We start from the raw sequence: 23,219 nt of genomic DNA, 5'->3' as shown, positions 1-23,219 counted from the left end.
CTCAATTTGGTTCACTCGAAAACGATACATTTTTAGAGTTGGGTCACTATAAATTAGTAGTTGTTGACTTTGTATTAGTGATCGGTGAATCATCAAGTAGCTTTGGTAGGGCGTTCTTCGGAACGCGCCAATACTCAATTTGGTTCACTCGAAAACGATACATTTTTAGAGTTGGGTCACTATAAGTAGTAGTTGTTGTTGACTTTGTATTAGTGATCGGTGAATCATCAAGTAGCTTTGGTAGGGCGTTCTTCGGAACGCGCCAATACTCAATTTGGTTCACTCGAAAACGATACATTTTTAGAGTTGGGTCACTATAAGTAGTAGTTGTTGTTGACTTTGTATTAGTGATCGGTGAATCATCAAGTAGCTTTGGTAGGGCGTTCTTCAGAACGCGCCAATACTCAATTTGGTTCACTCGAAAACGATACATTTTTAGAGTTGGGTCACTATAAGTAGTAGTTGTTGTTGACTTTGTATTAGTGATCGGTGAATCATCAAGTAGCTTTGGTAGGGCGTTCTTCGGAACGCGCCAATACTCAATTTGGTTCACTCGAAAACGATACATTTTTAGAGTTGGGTCACTATAAGTAGTAGTTGTTGTTGACTTTGTATTAGTGATCGGTGAATCATCAAGTAGCTTTGGTAGGGCGTTCTTCGGAACGCGCCAATACTCAATTTGGTTCACTCGAAAACGATACATTTTTAGAGTTGGGTCACTATAAGTAGTAGTTGTTGTTGACTTTGTATTAGTGATCGGTGAATCATCAAGTAGCTTTGGTAGGGCGTTCTTCGGAACGCGCCAATACTCAATTTGGTTCACTCGAAAACGATACATTTTTAGAGTTGGGTCACTATAAATTAGTAGTTGTTGACTTTGTATTAGTGATCGGTGAATCATCAAGTAGCTTTGGTAGGGCGTTCTTCGGAACGCGCCAATACTCAATTTGGTTCACTCGAAAACGATACATTTTTAGAGTTGGGTCACTATAAGTAGTAGTTGTTGTTGACTTTGTATTAGTGATCGGTGAATCATCAAGTAGCTTTGGTAGGGCGTTCTTCGGAACGCGCCAATACTCAATTTGGTTCACTCGAAAACGATACATTTTTAGAGTTGGGTCACTATAAATTAGTAGTTGTTGACTTTGTATTAGTGATCGGTGAATCATCAAGTAGCTTTGGTAGGGCGTTCTTCGGAACGCGCCAATACTCAATTTGGTTCACTCGAAAACGATACATTTTTAGAGTTGGGTCACTATAAGTAGTAGTTGTTGTTGACTTTGTATTAGTGATCGGTGAATCATCAAGTAGCTTTGGTAGGGCGTTCTTCGGAACGCGCCAATACTCAATTTGGTTCACTCGAAAACGATACATTTTTAGAGTTGGGTCACTTAAAGTAGTAGTTGTTGTTGACTTTGTATTAGTGATCGGTGAATCATCAAGTAGCTTTGGTAGGGCGTTCTTCGGAGCGCGCCAATACTCAATTTGGTTCACTCGAAAACGATACATTTTTAGAGTTGGGTCACTATAAATTAGTAGTTGTTGACTTTGTATTAGTGATCGGTGAATCATCAAGTAGCTTTGGTAGGGCGTTCTTCGGAACGCGCCAATACTCAATTTGGTTCACTCGAAAACGATACATTTTTAGAGTTGGGTCACTATAAATTAGTAGTTGTTGACTTTGTATTAGTGATCGGTGAATCATCAAGTAGCTTTGGTAGGGCGTTCTTCGGAACGCGCCAATACTCAATTTGGTTCACTCGAAAACGATACATTTTTAGAGTTGGGTCACTATAAGTAGTAGTTGTTGTTGACTTTGTATTAGTGATCGGTGAATCATCAAGTAGCTTTGGTAGGGCGTTCTTCAGAACGCGCCAATACTCAATTTGGTTCACTCGAAAACGATACATTTTTAGAGTTGGGTCACTTAAAGTAGTAGTTGTTGTTGACTTTGTATTAGTGATCGGTGAATCATCAAGTAGCTTTGGTAGGGCGTTCTTCGGAACGCGCCAATACTCAATTTGGTTCACTCGAAAACGATACATTTTTAGAGTTGGGTCACTATAAGTAGTAGTTGTTGTTGACTTTGTATTAGTGATCGGTGAATCATCAAGTAGCTTTGGTAGGGCGTTCTTCGGAGCGCGCCAATACTCAATTTGGTTCACTCGAAAACGATACATTTTTAGAGTTGGGTCACTATAAGTAGTAGTTGTTGTTGACTTTGTATTAGTGATCGGTGAATCATCAAGTAGCTTTGGTAGGGCGTTCTTCGGAGCGCGCCAATACTCAATTTGGTTCACTCGAAAACGATACATTTTTAGAGTTGGGTCACTATAAGTAGTAGTTGTTGTTGACTTTGTATTAGTGATCGGTGAATCATCAAGTAGCTTTGGTAGGGCGTTCTTCGGAACGCGCCAATACTCAATTTGGTTCACTCGAAAACGATACATTTTTAGAGTTGGGTCACTATAAATTAGTAGTTGTTGACTTTGTATTAGTGATCGGTGAATCATCAAGTAGCTTTGGTAGGGCGTTCTTCAGAACGCGCCAATACTCAATTTGGTTCACTCGAAAACGATACATTTTTAGAGTTGGGTCACTATAAATTAGTAGTTGTTGACTTTGTATTAGTGATCGGTGAATCATCAAGTAGCTTTGGTAGGGCGTTCTTCGGAGCGCGCCAATACTCAATTTGGTTCACTCGAAAACGATACATTTTTAGAGTTGGGTCACTATAAGTAGTAGTTGTTGTTGACTTTGTATTAGTGATCGGTGAATCATCAAGTAGCTTTGGTAGGGCGTTCTTCGGAGCGCGCCAATACTCAATTTGGTTCACTCGAAAACGATACATTTTTAGAGTTGGGTCACTATAAGTAGTAGTTGTTGTTGACTTTGTATTAGTGATCGGTGAATCATCAAGTAGCTTTGGTAGGGCGTTCTTCAGAACGCGCCAATACTCAATTTGGTTCACTCGAAAACGATACATTTTTAGAGTTGGGTCACTATAAGTAGTAGTTGTTGTTGACTTTGTATTAGTGATCGGTGAATCATCAAGTAGCTTTGGTAGGGCGTTCTTCGGAACGCGCCAATACTCAATTTGGTTCACTCGAAAACGATACATTTTTAGAGTTGGGTCACTATAAGTAGTAGTTGTTGTTGACTTTGTATTAGTGATCGGTGAATCATCAAGTAGCTTTGGTAGGGCGTTCTTCGGAACGCGCCAATACTCAATTTGGTTCACTCGAAAACGATACATTTTTAGAGTTGGGTCACTATAAATTAGTAGTTGTTGACTTTGTATTAGTGATCGGTGAATCATCAAGTAGCTTTGGTAGGGCGTTCTTCGGAACGCGCCAATACTCAATTTGGTTCACTCGAAAACGATACATTTTTAGAGTTGGGTCACTATAAGTAGTAGTTGTTGTTGACTTTGTATTAGTGATCGGTGAATCATCAAGTAGCTTTGGTAGGGCGTTCTTCGGAGCGCGCCAATACTCAATTTGGTTCACTCGAAAACGATACATTTTTAGAGTTGGGTCACTATAAATTAGTAGTTGTTGACTTTGTATTAGTGATCGGTGAATCATCAAGTAGCTTTGGTAGGGCGTTCTTCGGAGCGCGCCAATACTCAATTTGGTTCACTCGAAAACGATACATTTTTAGAGTTGGGTCACTATAAGTAGTAGTTGTTGTTGACTTTGTATTAGTGATCGGTGAATCATCAAGTAGCTTTGGTAGGGCGTTCTTCGGAACGCGCCAATACTCAATTTGGTTCACTCGAAAACGATACATTTTTAGAGTTGGGTCACTATAAGTAGTAGTTGTTGTTGACTTTGTATTAGTGATCGGTGAATCATCAAGTAGCTTTGGTAGGGCGTTCTTCGGAGCGCGCCAATACTCAATTTGGTTCACTCGAAAACGATACATTTTTAGAGTTGGGTCACTATAAATTAGTAGTTGTTGACTTTGTATTAGTGATCGGTGAATCATCAAGTAGCTTTGGTAGGGCGTTCTTCGGAACGCGCCAATACTCAATTTGGTTCACTCGAAAACGATACATTTTTAGAGTTGGGTCACTATAAGTAGTAGTTGTTGTTGACTTTGTATTAGTGATCGGTGAATCATCAAGTAGCTTTGGTAGGGCGTTCTTCGGAACGCGCCAATACTCAATTTGGTTCATTCGAAAACGATACATTTTTAGAGTTGGGTCACTATAAATTAGTAGTTGTTGACTTTGTATTAGTGATCGGTGAATCATCAAGTAGCTTTGGTAGGGCGTTCTTCGGAGCGCGCCAATACTCAATTTGGTTCACTCGAAAACGATACATTTTTAGAGTTGGGTCACTATAAGTAGTAGTTGTTGTTGACTTTGTATTAGTGATCGGTGAATCATCAAGTAGCTTTGGTAGGGCGTTCTTCGGAGCGCGCCAATACTCAATTTGGTTCACTCGAAAACGATACATTTTTAGAGTTGGGTCACTATAAGTAGTAGTTGTTGTTGACTTTGTATTAGTGATCGGTGAATCATCAAGTAGCTTTGGTAGGGCGTTCTTCGGAGCGCGCCAATACTCAATTTGGTTCACTCGAAAACGATACATTTTTAGAGTTGGGTTACTATAAGTAGTAGTTGTTGTTGACTTTGTATTAGTGATCGGTGAATCATCAAGTAGCTTTGGTAGGGCGTTGTGGAGGCGGGCCATAAATGCGGTCGGAGACAGACCCGCTCCGGATAAAATCTTCCCTAACTGGTTAAAATGTGCGAATAAACGGCTATATGTGTGAGGATGAGCGATGCGACAACAGATCACAAGTTTTAAGACAATGACCCATTTATTTACGAAAGATTTAGATAATTTAGAGAGAGATAATTTAATATTTAGTGAAGCGTCCTGCTGGATGTGCCGCGGGTCCAAAAGTAGACGAAAGAGCGGTCACAACCGCGGATCGCTTGAAAATGGCCTAAAGGGGGCGATTATTCACTATCCCAAGCGTCAGTAGCGCGTGCAATAGGCTAAAATAGTCCGGAAAAATGATAGGATCTATTTTGCCGACACTTTCACATTCGTCACGTTACCGGACGACCGGAAGAGGCAACCTCACTCGTCGGGCTAGACTGAGCAACAACGACGCGCGGCGGCCGCTACGCGGCCGCTCGCGGCTGGGTGAAGCGCGTTTGTCAACAACAACTACTAATTTATAGTGACCCAACTCTAAAAATGTATCGTTTTCGAGTGAACCAAATTGAGTATTGGCGCGCTCCGAAGAACGCCCTACCAAAGCTACTTGATGATTCACCGATCACTAATACAAAGTCAACAACAACTACTAATTTATAGTGACCCAACTCTAAAAATGTATCGTTTTCGAATGAACCAAATTGAGTATTGGCGCGCTCCGAAGAACGCCCTACCAAAGCTACTTGATGATTCACCGATCACTAATACAAAGTCAACAACAACTACTACTTATAGTGACCCAACTCTAAAAATGTATCGTTTTCGAGTGAACCAAATTGAGTATTGGCGCGTTCCGAAGAACGCCCTACCAAAGCTACTTGATGATTCACCGATCACTAATACAAAGTCAACAACTACTAATTTATAGTGACCCAACTCTATCCTATCTTGACTGAACGTCCTTAACAACCTAATTTTTTGAAAATCAATCCTAAAGGTAAACAGTCTTTGGCAAGCATTCAGCCTTCAGCCATGGTAAATTCCCCGTAGATAAGAATGGTAGGAGAAGTGAAGAACAATAAAATATCTATATTCTAGGGCTTATAACTTACGTCTCTTCATACGATCGTTAACTGATTCTCCTCGATCCATTGTCCTCTTGTCACTCGTTGCTCGCACTCGACCATTCCTCGTTCTTCGCTACGGTTTTTTCCCTCTCGCTTCGCTTTACCACTGAAAAAGGAAACATTAATTTGTTATCTTAGTGAGCAAATAGGGAATATAAGTATGACACAAATAATGGCTATGGGGATATCTCAAAGGTGGTCAATAAAAAAGATACTAGATGAGTCACCATCCATTAGGGAGAAAAAGTGAACGACTGAGCCAGGAAGATAATGTGAGGGAACCGACACAGATAAAAATGGTGGGGGGAGTCAAGAACATAAAGAATGTCCTAATAGGGCACTTACGGATTTGCGATTCTCACTTTGCTTCTCCTCGTCGGGACATCAATCGATTAGTCTCACTGAAGTTTTTCATCTGCCGATGTGCTTGGGAAGCGGTGCTGAAATAAATATGTTCTAATTAAACGGAAGTGATATAACATGTTGCAGAAACATGTAAGCAATAGAAAAAACAGGGAGAAGAACTTTTTTGTAGGCCGAAATAAGAGGAGAATGACTGAAGACTGCTCTACCGACCGTAGGGCACAAGAGGGCGGTACCTAATAAATTGGAGATTTCCCAAGGAGATATGACGACAGATGACATGTATGTGAAGAAGGCAGATGGCCGAGACAATAGACGGAAGGAGAGACAATTAGTTGACACGGTCACATTGGATTAAGACACCTGCTGTTTGTTTTATCAACCGCAGTGGGAATCAATAACAGGGGGGAGGGGTTTATAAGATTTGAAGTATGTCCCTCATGAGGCAGTTTCAGGTTAAAAAAAAGAGAACAATTCAAGGAGCAGGACAATTACCGGGTCGAATGAGGCAAGTGAAATTGCTAAAAACGGGAAAACCGTGTTATGGGAATGAGATAAAAGAGGAAAAACGAACTAGGCAATAGGAGACAGGGGCAGGGAAAAGAAAAAAAATCTGTGAATATGTACAACTATAAGGAGCAAAGAAAAGAAAGAAAAAATTAGAACCGGGTGATTGAGGAATCGAGTAAAGTAATACATTGTGAAGGGGAAAGAAAAGGATTGACATTTTAGGTAATGGCAATCCAATACGGAATAGTAAAGGAGAAAAAATTGGCAAATACTCATTGACTACGGTACTCATTGCCTACGGTTACTCATTGACTACGCTGTCTCATTGCCTACTCATACTCATTGCCTACGGTCAGCTCATTGACTACGCTTGGCTCATTGCCTATATATGCTCATTGCCTACGCTTGACTCTTTGACTACGCTTGGCTCTTTGCCTACTCTCGCTCATTGCCTACGCTCGGATCATTGACTCCCTTTTTTTTTACTTTATAGCAGAGATTCTGGAACTGGTAATTGGTGAATACCTACAGCAGCCCAAGGAACGTTTCATGAAAGTTTGCAATAACAATAAGAAGTACGCAATTTAGAAACTGATACCAATATCCTGAAGGTCAACTCTCAATGCAGATGTTTGATGGCGTAGGTTTCTGTATAAGTTAATTCATTGTGGACTCAACTTCCATTTAGGGAGCTGCGTGATTCAGGCAATGTTTTTGGATAAGATAATACACAGCTGTAAAGCCTAGAATTATTATTATTTCTGGCTATGATTGTTCAATCGCTTCCTATTCACAACAACTTTAACTAGATCATTTGTCTAAAATCAGGACACAATCTGGAAAAATCTGAATTAGGTAGTTAAATTCAACTTCAATGAGTTCTGACAAGAGAAGGTCCCCGAGTGTACCCCCGGATTCGGCTTTTCTTTTTAAATTAAAAGTTCTAGAGTTGGACAGAACTTTGTAAACTCGAACCTATACGATCTGAATGGGTGATTATAAAGTTTACATACGAAACATAGGGTTCAAATATGAAATAATTTAACCAAGGAATAATTTAGGTATTGGCTATTTATCAAATATAGGAAAGTAGATAAATGTAGTAGTATATGAGTCATCCAGAGAATTGCTGCCGGATAGAGGTACCCTCTTACTGCAAGAAGAAAAGAAGAGGGAGAGCTTCTTTGTTTTCAGTATGAGACATTAATCTTGATCTACCCTATGATAATCCCACTGAAGTACCCATTATCAGAGCTCCGAAAATTACCAACTGGTTCAACTTATTCTATGATCAGGACCCTTCTTCGACTACTTTAGATTATACTTCACAATCTTGGGAAAAACATGCTCTTATGTCCCAACAACAAATCTCAAATTAACCAGAAACCTATACATAAAGTGTAGGTATTCACCAATTACCAGTTCCAGAATCTCTGCTATAAAGTAAAAAAAAAGGGAGTCAATGATCCGAGCGTAGGCAATGAGCGAGAGTAGGCAAAGAGCCAAGCGTAGTCAAAGAGTCAAGCGTAGGCAATGAGCATATATAGGCAATGAGCCAAGCGTAGTCAATGAGCTGACCGTAGGCAATGAGTATGAGTAGGCAATGAGACAGCGTAGTCAATGAGTAACCGTAGGCAATGAGTACCGTAGTCAATGAGTATTTGCCGCATTTTCTTCCATTGTTTTTTTTTGCTGCAGAGTTCAGAGAAAGATGATTAGAAGTCTCAGTGTATCTTAGACTAACTTTACAATATCTCAATTCTGGATTGAAAAAAAGATTTTCAATTTTATAGCAAATTAGAAAATAGCAAGTGAGACAATAGCAAATGAGACGACTCTCGGTAAGCAGTAGTATAACATTAAGAGATGAATATCAACATGGATATCTTTACTTTGAGGGTATTGTGAACCATTTCAAACTTCAATCTGATATGTATATACATTTTGTTGATAACCTCAAAGTTATACTACTGCTTACCGAGAGTCGTCTCATTTGCTATTGTCTCACTTGCTATTTTCTCATTTGCTATAAAATTGAAAATCTTTTTTTTAATCCAGAATTGAGATATTGTAAAGTTAGTCTAAGATACACTGAGACTTCTAATCATCTTTCTCTGAACTCTGCAACAAAAAAAAACAATGGAAGAAAATGCAAAATTTGATGAATAGAAATTTGGTTGATGAACCAGCGGAAGCTTTCCACAAGAACTACACATCGCTAAGGACTAGAATTTTCATACCTCGTCTTCAGCCGCCCATAGCGTATGAGCATCTACCGTTCAACCAGTTTTCTGTTTTATCATGCCAAAGGAGGGCACATCTTTTTTCTCTTAATTTGCATCCTTTTCGTGGATAAAAAAATTTTCAAGAAAAAATTCTTCATATTCAGCGGTAAATATCACGACTTCGAAACTTATCTGGCATTTTTCTGAAATTCTTGGAAATTCTGAAACTTTCAACCTAATATCAATTATGAAGTGCTGTTCACAAATTTCATGAAAATTCTACTGAAATCATGCTCTTGATGTGATTTTAGGATTTTTTAGTAGTTATCTTATAGCTAATGAGCCTTTTATAGCAAATGATCCAACTCATAGCAAGTGATCCATCTCATAGCAAATGAGTATTTGAAAATAAGACCAAATAGCAAATGAGACAACTATAGCAAATGAGAAAACAGCAAATGAGACAGATATAGCAAATGAGCTGGTGATAGCAAATGAGACAAATATAGCAAGTGATCAAATAGCAAATGATTCCAAAGCAAATGAGTATTTGCCTTCGCTTTGAGACCTGCGGTGTCGAAAAAGGCATGTGCCAGCGAAAAATAGTTTTCGCTGATTTTCTGGTTCCGTGAATTGAAAAGAAGCAGTGAAAAGCGTTTTTTGCTTGCCAAGAATAGGCCTATTATCTAAATTCTAATCATTTATTTTATTTTCTACTTTCAGCACTCATTTTCATCGATTTTTAACCTCCCGAGCCAAGTTCTCGATTTGAAAATAGACGTTTTTCCGTCGAAAAATCAATAAAATCTCATTTTTTAGTCACTCTCTTCGATCAGAGTCTTTGTGCCAACTTCGTGAATTTTCAGCGCCTTTTTCTGTTTCAATGTATATATTTTTGCCTTTTTTCTCTTGTTATTTGTACTTTTATCACATTTTTTACCCAGGAAAGAGTGTGGCGAGAATTCTTGCAGAAAAACTGCAAATCCACGTAGAATTTTCGACAAACTTTGCGTCTCTATGAACCCTATCGCCTATCAGCTGTGTTTTAGTCACATTCCTCGCATATTTCCTTTAGATTTCCGCAATTTTTCAGTTTTTGTGATCTCTCTGCGTCTCTCTGTATCCCATTACCTCTCATTATCTAGTTACCATATCTCTGATGCCCCCATTCCCCTTCCCTCTGTAAATATTTCTTGAAAATTTCGGCGTAGCAATGCTTTATTTGTCAAAAGTGGTGTGGCTAGTAGGAGATCAATTAACCGACAAAGTTACCGGGGTGCCGAATAGAAAAAATGAGAAAAAGCTGACTAGTTTGAAAGCATGAAATGGGAAAAATGACAAAAAAAGAGAGTAGAAGAAAACGCACAACCCGTTTTGGAATGTTCTTTTTTCAGTTTTCTGGCTACGAAAAAGTTAGAAAATTTATAATGAAAAATTAGAAGTAATCTACTTTGAAACAACAGCTCTTTCAGGTGTGGAGATCGTGACGTGGCGTTTCAGTTGGGTGCCCAGATTCCGGATAGGTGACATCGAGCAGTCACGGGATGGCACATTCGAAGCGAACTCTCCAGGAGCATTCGAATTTCCAGCTGGTCGATAGAAGCACACGACTGCCACACAGTTATTCGCCGTGTTCCAATAACGGGCGGCGCCGAGTTCAGTGGTGTCCTTCCAGACGACTTGAGAGAATCGTTGGCACTCTGGAAATGAGGATTTTGTGTGAATTTTTGAAATTGTAGCAAGCTCGCTCTACTGGACAACAAGATTTCTCCAGTGTTTTTTTTGGTTTTTTAAGATATTTGGATTGAGCGCGTTTACATTGACGGTTTTTACAAAAAAATTCGTGAAATTTTCAAAAAAAGAACCAAAAAGTGCGAAAAATCTGAAATTGGACAGTTTTGGGTTGTATTTCTGAATTTTGCTCACTCGAAGACAATCAAATCTGATAAAAATGCAAACGCGCTTTATTGAAGCACAGAAAAGTGGAAAATATGAGTTTTTGAAAAAGTCCACTGGAGCGCATTTGCATCGTCAAAACATCTTAAACGAATTTTTGGAAAAACTTGTGAATAGGTACTTTGAAATAGGCTAATTTTAAAAATCAGTTTGGTTTTCTGGGAAAAAGGCTGAAAACGAGGAAATTCATATTTCGAATTTTATAAAAATTTCTGTTTTGCGAAAATTCGTTAAAGAAAATTTTTGACGATGCAAATGCGCTCATTTTTCACTTTTTCCAATTTTTCATGGCTTCAATAGAGCGCGTTTGCATTTTCATCAGTTTTTATAGTTGGTGATTGAGCAAAATTCGCAAAAATACAATGCTGGAAATGTCCAATTTCAGATTTTTAAGCATTTTTTGGTTATTTTTTTTAAATTTCCTTGAATTTGCAAGTGAAAACCTTGGAAAACGGCAAAAAACTGAAAAAATGGTGCATCTGTCAGCGATAACGCGCCCTACCGAAAAATTATTGGATTTTTCCAAACTCCAATAGAGCGCACTTTCCCACTCCTATCTCCTAAAACTAACTCGGATTCCATCTCGGTTTATCGAAATCAAAGTACTGTGCTTCCTTCTCCCATTCCTGAATAACCTCCTGCCCGGTAGGCAGATGTGACTGCTCATTAGCCTCCTTCAATATCAGATTCTCGCCGATTCCCGGCAACTCCGGATACAGTATTCTTCCCCGATCCGCCAGTTTCACTGCCCATGCATGAGCCATCTCTGCCAACTCGGTGGACCAACACAAATTCTCGTTTCCATATCTCTGCCTACACTCGTTGTGAGCATCTAGACATGCTCGCTGGAAATTTACTTCGCCTGAAAAATAATTTTTTGAATTTAACTTAAATTAAAAATGAATAAAACTCACTTAAAGCGGTATATTTACTATGTTTAATCATGTATTTGACATCTGTAATCGTTTGCATCATATGCTTGTCTAGTTGGGCGTCGAAGTTCTTCCGCGACTCTTCTCCGATTGAGGAGCACACGGCGTCGTAGTCGTCACCGTAGGAGTGGGATACATTGCTGCAATAGGTTACTGTAACTACAGTACACAAATCCCCTGATCCCAGTTTTTGAGATATTAGAGACGCAGAGAAGCTCCCCTCCACTGTACGGTTATCTTTGAAGGCGCGTATCTCAAAACCTAGAAGAGCTATCAAAAAGTTGTCAACTACAAAAATGTAGCTCTCGATTTCGTCTACATAATCAATATTAATTTGAAACTGTAAAAAGACCTACTTTACTATATTCGTCGACTTTGACTGTGGAATCGGCACTGGTTCCGTTGGCACCGGCGCCCCACCCGCTGCTCCATTCTCATGTTCGTGTCTCTCTGGTTCCGTCTTCTCACCCGTGAAATCGCTCTTCGATTTTCGGAGTTTCTTGCGCGAAAAGAAGCGCTTCATGCCTCTGAAACAATCGAATAAATGGGGGAATTGGAAGCGGAAATAGATCGTAAAAGTCGGGGGTAACAAATTCATCTTGGAAAGTGGGCTCATGGAGCTAAGAGCTAAGAGGCCAAAATGTGTACTTGTAGAGGAGGAGTGGTGGAAGTTGAAGAGCAATTCCCCTTGGGAACGATTGCTCCAAACGGAAGGGAAAGGAAATCAGAGAAGTGCGCGCGTTATACCAAAAGTTAAAACAAGATGCGAGAAAAACTTCAAACAAAAAGAATTTTGGGGAGGACAAAAATGTTGAAAAAGAGAGAGAGGGAGAAGGGCAGGCGCCACACAATTTGTTCGACCGGAAAATGGGAATTAGACTTGTCTATGTTTAGCGGCTCTTTTTTGTTGCAGAGGGGAAAAAAACTACAAAAAAATGGATTACAGGGACGCCGCACAGTGCTCAGGTTTATCGAAGTCTCTGGCGCGCCAAGGGCACGCCAGACTACTCAAGAAATATACGAACACAATTTGGAGCAGCGGAGCGATGGAGGGTTCGAACGGAAATGAGCGGAGCAGCCAGATGTGGGAAGTGGTGAGGAGCAAAGAGGGGGGGGGGGGAGAAGAAGGGACCCCGAAGAAATTGAAATGAAGAGGAGGAGGAGGAGAAGAAGACGCTTCATTTTTCGTCCTTTTCGTCAAGAATATGAATTAGAAAATATCAAATTTCTGTTGAGAGAAGGACGGGGGAGTAGGGCTTTCTTGAACTCTATACTTTGTCAAAATGAAAAAAAAAGTATATACTCATATTAATAACGGTGGGAGTATTGGAAGCGCGCTCTATTGATAAAGTATGAATATTACATGAAGAGACGCAGACAGAAAATGGGATTGCGGTGGAGCGCAGATAGTTTTTACGTGAAATTCGTACTTCAAAACAGTTGTTCGCCAGTAAATCTGGTTAACAATCAAGCAAAAAAGAGCTCGAAGGAAAATCAATTCATTTTTTTTCCAATTTTTTTGTAAAAACTGTCAAACTTGGACCAAACGCCGTAAAAAATGTTGGAGAATTAGTCAGATTGTACAACTTTATTATACAATCCCTCCCCCATATGTTACAGTAAGAAACCACCAAACTTCTAAAAAACACGGTAAAAATGTGACTCTCTAATTCAACAGGCCGTAACTGCCTAGTTTCAGCTCGTACACAAAAAACTTATCAACTACAAAAATATAGGTCAAGGTTTATTTGATAACATACTAAAAATTTGGGCTCAAATGAGAAGAGACGCAGAGAAATCAGACACTATGCCTTCTCTGCGCCCTCTCTTCCTCAAATATACAACCATTTTAAGCATATTTGTCAACCGGGCCGAAACGGGCCGACACGGGCCGGCTCGTAACTCGCTTCAAAATGAATATTATGAGCTAAAAAATATACCAAAATGTAGATCTCGACGAGTTCTATGTCCGTGACCTACTACGGGCCGGATGTCTATTCGTTAATATGCCGCAGGCCAGGCTGGAATGGCTTTTTTGGCCATTTTCGCGTTTTTGGCACTTTTTCCCGGCCCGCGGCATATTAACGAATAGCCATCCGGTCCGTAGTAGGTCACGGACATAGAACTCGTCGAGATCTACATTTTGGTATATTTTTCAGCTCATAATATTCATGTTGATGCGAGTTATGCGCCGGCCCGTGTCGGCCCGTTTCGGCCCGGTTGACAAGTATGATTTTAAGTTTGAAAGCGTGTATCTCAAAAACTAGAAAAGTTATCAAAAAGTGATCAACTACAAAAATAGAGACCAAGGTTTGATCAACACAAAATAAAAATAAAAATACAATAATCTGACGTCCCGTACCGCCCGTTCAATAGGGGTTCCTGCCCAATCTTTGAAAACACATATCCCAAAAACTATAAGAGATATCAAAAAGTTGTCAATTGGAAAAGTGAGAATCTAGATTTAATCTTCAAGAAAAATTAAAGTGTTGTAGCTAATAACATTCTTAAGTGTGAGTTATAATGTTTCAAAATGAGGTAAATCGAAAAAACTAGAAGTAGATAACTGACTAATCTAAAATGTATACTTCCTACTTGCCATCAAAAGTACACCCTCCACAAAAACCTACAAAAGCTTGTAAATAAAAGTGTATGTATACACAGAGTGACCGCTCAGAATTGCAAAGTGTTTTTCGCCATGAAAATGGTGTGAAAGCGAAACACAATAACTTACTAAAACGGGGGGAGTGGTCTAAACGAGAAACACATGTACACACACACATACAGCGAAAAGCCGAGAAGAAGAAGAAGCAAGAAAATGTTTGAAGAGGTCCGGACAGCACTCTGCGTCGCTCTGCGGGGGGCGCCCTCTCCGGCTCCGGGAGAAGGGGGGAGAGTCGTCGTTGTGTGCTCCGTCCGCTGAGCCAAACCAATACAACTACTACCACCGCTTTCCTTCTTCTTCTTCTTCTTCTTCTTCTTCGTGGAAGAAGAAGAAGTCCTGGGAGGAGCGGCGCGGAGAAGACATACGTATCGATTTGTCTTCTTCTCCAGAAGAGTAAAAAGGGTTGGCCGGACGACGACGACGACACAAGATGAGTGACCAGCGGCTAACTAGATGGATTGTTGTTTGTGGTTGTGGATGGGGAGGACTCAGTATGTTTTTGCGTGTTCCCACTTTTAGTGGCTCCCGGGGAGGGGTGCAGGCACTAAACATGCTCCACTCTCAATCATGTCAAAGAAAAATGAATAGGGGATAGAGTTGAGAGAGAAGTGCGGTTTTTGGCCTTAATTTGTGGTAGAAGGCACTAAAAATGGTATCTTTTAAAAACTGGTATCAACTAGGCGGAAAGCGGAAAATGTCTTGAAATGGCGGAAAGCTGAAAACGGAAGGCTTAAAGTGGAAGATGAGGGAATAAGAGAGGCACAGTAATTCGGAAATCTTGCCAAAAAAGTTTTTGTCAAGTTTTCTAGGTACCGGTGTGTTAGTACCTTCAACCGAGACATTTTGAAACTAGATTACAATTAATTTCTCTAATTGTGTTTAACCAAATCCCGTTTCAAAAGCTACCGTTCCAAAATGTCTCAAGATCACAAAATTTTGGAATCAACGTTTAAGTTGATCCTCGTTAACGAGTGTTCATTCTGAATCGCTCGAAATTTTGTATTCGCTGAGCAGCAACCCAATTAAAATGTATCGCTGGAAAGCTGACGTTATGAGGTTCCTGAATCTCAAATCGAAATTTTTCTAGCGTTACAACAAACTAAGATATAAGGATTGCAATTTTCATCTACAGGTTCTACACTGCACGCTTCTTACAACGACGCTCTACCGAATCCAAAAAGAATTGTGTGCGAAATTGAGAGATTCAGAGAAACATAGACATTTTTCAAGGGGATTTTGGTGGAGCGCAGTTGTAAAAACTGTGTCGAGCTAATAGAATCCAGTTTTATAGATTTACTAATTTTTTTTTTTGAAATCTCTTATCTTCACACTTGTGTGACCCAATTCATAACCACCAATATTTCTTCTGAATAATTGGGCGCGGCGAATGAGAAAATAAGACTCAGAGGAAACACGAAAGAAAAATGCAATAAAAATAGAGAGGATGTGCTCTCTCCGTGTCCCCCTACCCCCAATACATCTTTACACACAACAACACACCAAACCCAATTCGTTATGAGACCCCGTCTGGTGAATTGGGTTTTCTAAGAGAATGGGATAGAGGGGACCCAAGTGCTGATTCAATTATGAATTTTTGTGGGAGAGGATGGGTTGGGTGTATTGGCAAAAGTGTCGGAGCAAACCAAACAATATTTCTCGAGGGGGGACGGGGGGATAATCTTTCAGGTGTGTTGTGAATGAAGGCAGATCTCTTCTCTCAAAGTGTGTAACGCCAGCTGACCCACCATGGGTCAAGATGATAGAGTGAGTGGCAAGAAAGACGAACTTTTAGTCTTCTCATGTCTCGCTAGGAGGACACAATGCGGACGTTTTGTTTGATTCTAGTCTTGCTGGTATTTATTCTGACAACTGGCAAGTTTTTTTTTGGGGCGCGGGTGTTTATAAAACTTGTCTTGTATACATTCAGAAAGCGCACGACACGAGAAACAACTGAGCAACAACATCCGTTTGGTCAAGAAGAGAATTCATGATGGACTCAAGTTTTCGAGGGTTAGTCGGGGGGTTCGGATAGTTTTAGGGGTTGGGTTAGGAAGAATAGGCTCCGCCCACTTTGAGACGCGGAGTTTGCTTATCTTGGAAATCTATTTTAGAATTTTTTTCTGAATTTTTAAATGTGGACCATCCCGAGGAAACCAAAATTTTCAAAAAATGGGTGGAGTCATAAAGTTTTCAACAAAACTTTAAGGAGTGTCAGTTTACACCGTATGCACCAAAACTGCAAAAGTGGGCGGAGCCATACCGTTTTCACGATGAGGCCAAGTCTTCATTTGCTGTTGCGCTATATTGACAAACTGTACGCAAAAATTCTAATTTTCACCGTCACGACAAGTTGTAACGACATTATCAATAGAGCGCGTCTGCGGAGTTTAGGACGTGGCCTCATGTGTCGATTTACGGCGTAAATCAACCTGTGCCAAAACATAAATCTCACATTTTGCAGGTGATACATTACACAAATGAGACGATTCACGGGATGAAAACCAACTACAACTCGAACAAGACGCAAGAGCTGTCACTCGACGTTCTCGTTGTCTCCGACTTTTTGACATATCAAGCTTTCCTGGAAATGACAAATGGAGATTCGCACAAAGCAGTTCACGATTTGAAAGTTTACCTCCAGGCGGTTTTCGATCAGGTCAAAATTATTTATGACGGAATATCGTTTAACAATGAAACGTTGCATATGGTGTTTGCAGGAACTTATATTTCTACTCAGTGAGAAATTGACTCAAAATACTGAAAATTATTAAAGTTTTGTTTCAGAGAACGAGACTGTCCTCTCTGGTTAAGTTGGGCGGAGGATGAGGAGGAGAGAGTGCTCAACGAAGAGATCCGACGGTTGGAAGAAGACGAAAGCCGATGGAATTCAACAGTTGAAGACGAGGAGTTTATGAACACAACGGCTCTCGATAGCAACTCAACGGAACAATTGATATCCTCGGAAAGGCGGAAGAAGTTGAGAAAGTTTGTAGACGTCACACTGGAGGAGATGCAAGAAAACAATAGTACAGAGTGAGTGGTCTGGGGAATTCCTTTTTTTAAATTTCTTTGTTTCGTAGGATGGCGCTGAAAATGGACTCAAAGAAGGCGGTGGATAAGTTCACGATTTGGTTGAAAGAGCAACAGGGACTTCCGAGGCACGAGCATGCGGTTTTGATCACGAAGTGAGTTTACGGTATTTCATCTCACAGGACTCTGAAAATATTTTCAGGTTTTGTTTTGGAGCCAAAACCTTGTATCTCTCTAAATTTTTGCCCTAAACAACATTTTCAAACAGGCTCAAAATTGCTGAAATTACATTTCTTAAATTATACAAAAGATTACTGAGTCGCTACGCAGCCAATTAGTTTTTGCAAGACGAGCCGGAACGGGCTAACTCAAGTCGTAACTCCTTTGAAGCTCAATGCTCTAAGCTATAAAATATACCAAAATATATGTAAATCTCGGCGAGTTCTATACCTGGTCTTGGTTTTTTCGACAATTTTTGTGTATTTTGGCACATTTTCTGGGTCTGCGGCATTTAATCGACTAGTCATTTGTCTCGTAGTAGGCGACAAAGATAGAGCTCGCTGAGATCTACATTTTGCTATATTTTTCAGACCTTCAAACTTAGTTTGGAGGAAGTTACGCACCAGTCCATGTCTTGGGCCTGATATGCACTAGTACGGTAGTCTCGGTGGAGCGCGCTTGTTCAAATCGGTTCCTGCAGTTATTGTATGAGATATAAATGCTGAGAAAAGGATGGTTCTGAGTCTGTATTTTTAATTTTTCTGACGTCAAAACACGTTGAGATGAACGATTTTTAAAATAGTTCATTTTCGGACTATATGAAATCTGAAAACTGATTTAGACCATTCCCCACAAATCCTTCCTTCCAGATTTGACCTAATCAGCATAAACGGGAACTCCGCAACCCAAGGAATGGCGTATGTCGGTAACATTTGTGAGAATGGGGACTCCAGTTCAGTTGTGGAAGACATTGGTGCGGGACTCACTTCATTGATCGTAGCACATGAGATTGGTCATTCGTGAGTTCTCCCGAATAAATATCGTACCCCTGATGCTCGAATTCCAGCCTCGGCGCTCTTCATGACGGTGCTTACGAGTCAGCGGATTGTGACTCAAATGACAACTATCTGATGGCAGTGGCAGTATCTGGAAGCGCGGATCACCAAAGTTTTCTAAACAGTCGGAAGATGAGTAATTGCAGTATAAACTCGATTATAGAGAATCTGAAGGAACCAACAGCGAGTTGCGTGAAGAAGTGGAAAACCAAGGGTAGTGAGAAGAATGCCCAGAAAGATTTCATGAAGAAACCAGGGGAGACTGTAAATCTGGCAAGACAGTGCCAGATTGCATTTGGACCAACTTTCAAGCCCTGCTTGGTAAGTTCAGGTCGGTCTTGAAGGTTACTGTATGTATTCAGCACATCGGGTACTTCCACGGCCAATCAATCTGTGAGCGGATATGGTGCAGCGATGGGGATAGCGACGAGTGCCAGACCCTTAACTATTTTCCAGCGTTTGATGGTACCGATTGCGGTTATAATATGGTAAGACTCAACATTTCAAGTACCAATGGAAGTGAACAACAGAAGTGATTTCAGTGGTGCATCGAAGGCCTTTGCGTTCAGAACACCAAGAAATGGATGGACTGCAAAGACCTGAATGCGAAGACGTGCTCCCGGTACTCTTCTTCGAAACTGAAACATTACTGCAAGTCGAAAGATTTCCGAGAGATTTGTTGTAGAACCTGTGCGCAGAAGGGAAAAGTTTATTAGAACACAAATTGGTGAATAAATTTTTATTTTTCGTATGCACAAACAAGTTAACAAAGTATAAATATACAATCGTAGAATCAGATCTAGTTGGAGAATCGTCTTCTGAATTTGTTGTCTGGACGAGCTGGGGCAACCTCGACCGGTCCGCTTCTGGCAGGGCATGGGCAGTAGGCCGCGTCGGTTCCTGGAACTCCATCCAAACCATTCTCTCCTGGTGTTCCATCTCCTCCTTTTTGTCCTGGTTGCCCATCTGGTCCGGCGGCTCCTGGAGCTCCAGCTTGTCCTGGTGCACCATCTAATCCTGGTGCTCCATTGTTTCCTGGTGCTCCTGGGGCTCCTGGCGCTCCTGGTGCCCCTGGCGCACCGTGACCGCGTTGACCGTTCTGTCCTGGACGTCCGTCTTGTCCTGGTTGTCCGTTGTTTCCTGGCGCTCCAGCGTCTCCTTGTGGTCCAGCTGATCCTGGAGCTCCTGGTTGTCCTGGGAACCCGTCTTGTCCTGGCTGTCCGGCTGGTCCTGGTGCTCCCGGTGCTCCGTCTGGTCCCTGTGGTCCTGGCTCTCCAGCTGGGCATGGAATACACTCGGAGGTGGAGGCGGCGATGCTAGCGACAACAGCGTTCTGTCCAGCGTTTCCAGGTGCTCCTGGCTCTCCGTCGTGTCCTTGATCTCCTGGTGCTCCCGGTGGTCCTGGTGGTCCGGCTGGGCAGTTGTTGGGTTGGGTGCCGCAGTTGCACGAGGCTTGTCTCTTGTTACGTCCGAAGATGGTGGCTGCGTTGAGGTGGCGGACTGGCTGGTTCATGGTGATCATTGAGTCCCAAGCGTCGTTGGCAAAGGTCTGGAAGTAGGGAAGGCGTGGTTGGGTAAGGAAGTTTAAGGGAGGAAGAGTAAACTTGGATTAGGCTTGGTTGAGCTGTCCAGATGAGCTAGGCAGACCAAATAAGGGTAGTCAGGAGTTAGTCAGGTAGGGACGATAAGGCCGAGTGGGCTCAGTTGGGTCGAGCGGTCCGAAGGTCTAGGTCAGACAGGCCTAGCCCGGTTCGAAAAAGCCTGTACCATGTGGCTGTGCCAGGATCTGGCTCAGGCTAGGCTTTTTGTTCAAGGCAGGCTATGCAGGGTCTAAATTGGTATCATCCATACTTGTCAACCGGGCCGAAACGGGCCGAAACGGGCCGGCCGAAACGGCTAGAATGGCTTTTTTGGCCATTTTCGCGTTTTTTGGCACTTTTTCCCGGCCCGCGGCACATTAACGAATAGACATCCGGCCCGTAGTAGGTCACGGGCATAGAACTCGTCGAGATCTACATTTTGGTATATTTTTCAGCTCATAATATTCATTTTGACGCGAGTTATGCGCCGGCCCGTGTCGGCCCGTTTCGGCCCGGTTGACAAGTATGGTATCATCCTAGGACCTGAGCGGACTGGATAAGGCAAAACAGGGTTTGTTTTTTTCCCAATTTTGTGGGAATCTCAAACTAGACCCGGATCAGATTAGGGACCTAAGCCTACTACGGATTCTGGTAACTTTAAAAACTCCCTTACCTGGAAGTCATTCATATCTCCCATCACATCATCGTAGAGTCCATTGATATCCTGATAAATGGAGCCCAAGAATAGAAGACATCCGAGAATAGCGACGCCCGAGACGGCGGTGACTCCAGCGATGAACGTGTTCGACATGGCTGCCTTATTTCCATCTCACCCCCGCAACCTGTCTCTTTTTATATCGTTTCTCCCGCGGTGCGCGAGGAGGCCCGCCTAGTTACACCGCAGTTTGTATTTTTCTGAGTGAAAAGACCCCCCTTCGATTATTTTTTACAGCTTGAGAGGGAAACGTGTAGTTTCTTTTTATTTCCTGGTCAATTAAAACGGAGAAATTACTACATTTACATAACAATGGTTGTGATCTGGGTGTCCTTGAGACCAATATGAGATTCTTCATTTATTGAACAATTAATACGAATTGCTGATGCAGCTAATATTGTGACGTCAAGAGCATTTCTGTTCCGGAGCTCTTTAAAATGATGCCAGGAAAAAGGAAGAAGGAAAAACAACGCCGTCCCTTGTCTGATATTTGGAATTATAGAAGAATTCTTGCATTCTCTACCCTTCGCTTTTTTAAGGTGTCAAACTTTGAAGAGATATATCTCAAAACGTTGAAAAGATATCAAAATGTTGTAAACTGTCAAAATTTGTAAAATTTTATGCAGATTATTTTTGTAGTTGACAACTATTTGAAAGATCTGCAGGCTTTTGAGATATGCACCTTTGAAATTGACGATAGAGTGTGAGAAGGAAGAAAGGGAGGGCGCAGAGAAACGAGAGTGCCCGACTGTCTGCGTCTCGTCTGTCGCTGTCTTTCCAGAAAGGATCTCAAGTACTAGAGATTGGTATCTAAGAAGTTTTCAACCACAAAATTATAGAATTAATTTAAGTTCATTTAACAAATTCCAATCTGGTAGCGCTGCGCCAAAAGCTCATATCTCGAAACCTAGAAAAGCTATCAAAAATTTGTCAACTACAAAAATGTAGCTCTAGATTTACTCTTTAAAGTAAATCTAAAATCTATACCATGAAAACGTTTTTGGCACGGTACCAACTTTTCAAAATACACCCTCTGTCATCCCCTCTACGTTCGTAACGTATCTTTAAAGGCGAATATCTCGAAACCTGAAAAAGCTTTCAAAAAGTTCTTAGATATCAAAATAAAGCCCTGATACAGTTCTACCACATTAATATAAATCCCATAGTACGGAAGTGTTTCAGACCCCCTTTTTCAGCAAAATCAATTTTTTGGAAGACTTTCAAGTTTTCACAGTATTATTATTATTATCAAATCCAATTTCAATGAAAAGGACACTTTTCTTTTTTCAAAACCCAGACCGGTTCCATAGAAAGTTTTTTTTCGTCTTCTTTGTTTCCACGATTTTTTCTCCCGCATTGTTGTTGCGTAAGATAAGGGATAAGGCCTAAGGATATTGTGTGATACGGAAGTAATATGAGATTTTCTCTTCTTTTCGTTCAACCTCCTGCAGCCATCAGAACAGTTTGTAGTAATTTTTGCGGCGGCAACACCGGTGAACATCTATCTGTCAATCGGGGAAAGGAGAAAGTGAAAGGTCATGTGAATGAAGAAAGGAAAATTGGTTAGGCATATTCAAAAAAAGATGGGAGGAGAAAAACATGTTGGTCCTTCTCCTTCCATGAGCCATCCTGAAAAAATTATTCGTAGTATTTTTTCTCTTTTTCAAAAAAGAGCTCATTTTCAAAAAAGGGAAAAGAAATACATGTCATTTGCAGTCGCGAGTCACTCAATTTTCCTCAATTCCATCCGTTTATTTGTTGTAATCGGAGATGAAATATATATTCCAGCCCGCATCGCTTTATAAATCGGTGCCTAAGACAACGGAAGCCGTCAAATAGTATACAAATGAGTGTTTACTACAGCTGCCCCTTCTTTGCTTATTTGTTTGTGATTTGTCAGTCATTTTTGGGAGTGGGAAAAGGAGAGAGAACTGCCCCGAGTTACTCTTCCAAACTATAGTTGGTTGAACTCTTGAATAATTAATAGCTGGAAAAAACGTAGATGTCAGAGTGTCCGAATTTTTCAAACCGCCCATATGTTTTTAGGTTAGGAGATGATAGATATGTATGTTTACCTATTTTGTGAATTCCGTTTGTGTCTAGACTCAAAAAAAGTTATTAAGTTTTGCTGATTGGATGGTCTAACGTGCACTTAGTAGAAAATTTTTTTGTCTGTTAGCCATAGTAAGCCATGAGAAAGTTAGGCCTTCATTTCTGCGCCTTTTCCAGAAGTTGCACGTTACATTATCCTAAATTTTATATTGATGAATTCTAAAGTTTTCTGCTATGAGGTGAAGATAAAAACAATATTGTTCAAAAGATTTTTGAGTAAAAATTTTCAATCTTTAAGAGCTCGCCGTGACATCCAGAATCAACTCACAAACT

General features: G+C 40.9%; 2 protein-coding genes across 2 annotated transcripts; one reads left to right on the top strand and one right to left on the bottom strand.

The window, feature by feature from the left end:
* Window positions 1–10,347: 10,347 nt before the first annotated feature.
* Window positions 10,348–12,312, bottom strand: GCK72_016745 (uncharacterized protein; the record flags this gene model as incomplete). Its single annotated transcript, XM_003101670.2, has 4 exons — window positions 10,348–10,601; window positions 11,429–11,719; window positions 11,772–11,929; window positions 12,146–12,312. 4 exons carry the CDS (start codon window positions 12,310–12,312, stop codon window positions 10,348–10,350), a joined length of 870 nt encoding a protein of 289 aa, XP_003101718.2.
* Window positions 12,313–16,200: 3,888 nt separating this feature from the next.
* GCK72_016744 (uncharacterized protein) lies at window positions 16,201–19,142 on the top strand (the record flags this gene model as incomplete). Its single annotated transcript, XM_053731661.1, has 8 exons — window positions 16,201–16,218; window positions 16,916–17,190; window positions 17,239–17,487; window positions 17,535–17,639; window positions 18,354–18,503; window positions 18,551–18,860; window positions 18,996–19,027; window positions 19,082–19,142. The coding sequence occupies 8 exons, from the start codon at window positions 16,201–16,203 to the stop codon at window positions 19,140–19,142; spliced, it is 1,200 nt and encodes a 399-aa protein (XP_053580574.1).
* Window positions 19,143–23,219: the final 4,077 nt, after the last annotated feature.

This window comes from Caenorhabditis remanei, chromosome V (assembly GCF_010183535.1).
Source record: "Caenorhabditis remanei strain PX506 chromosome V, whole genome shotgun sequence".
Taxonomy (NCBI): domain Eukaryota; kingdom Metazoa; phylum Nematoda; class Chromadorea; order Rhabditida; family Rhabditidae; genus Caenorhabditis; species Caenorhabditis remanei.
Note: the sequence above shows the minus strand (reverse complement) of the source record. Positions and strands in the feature narration are given on the sequence as shown.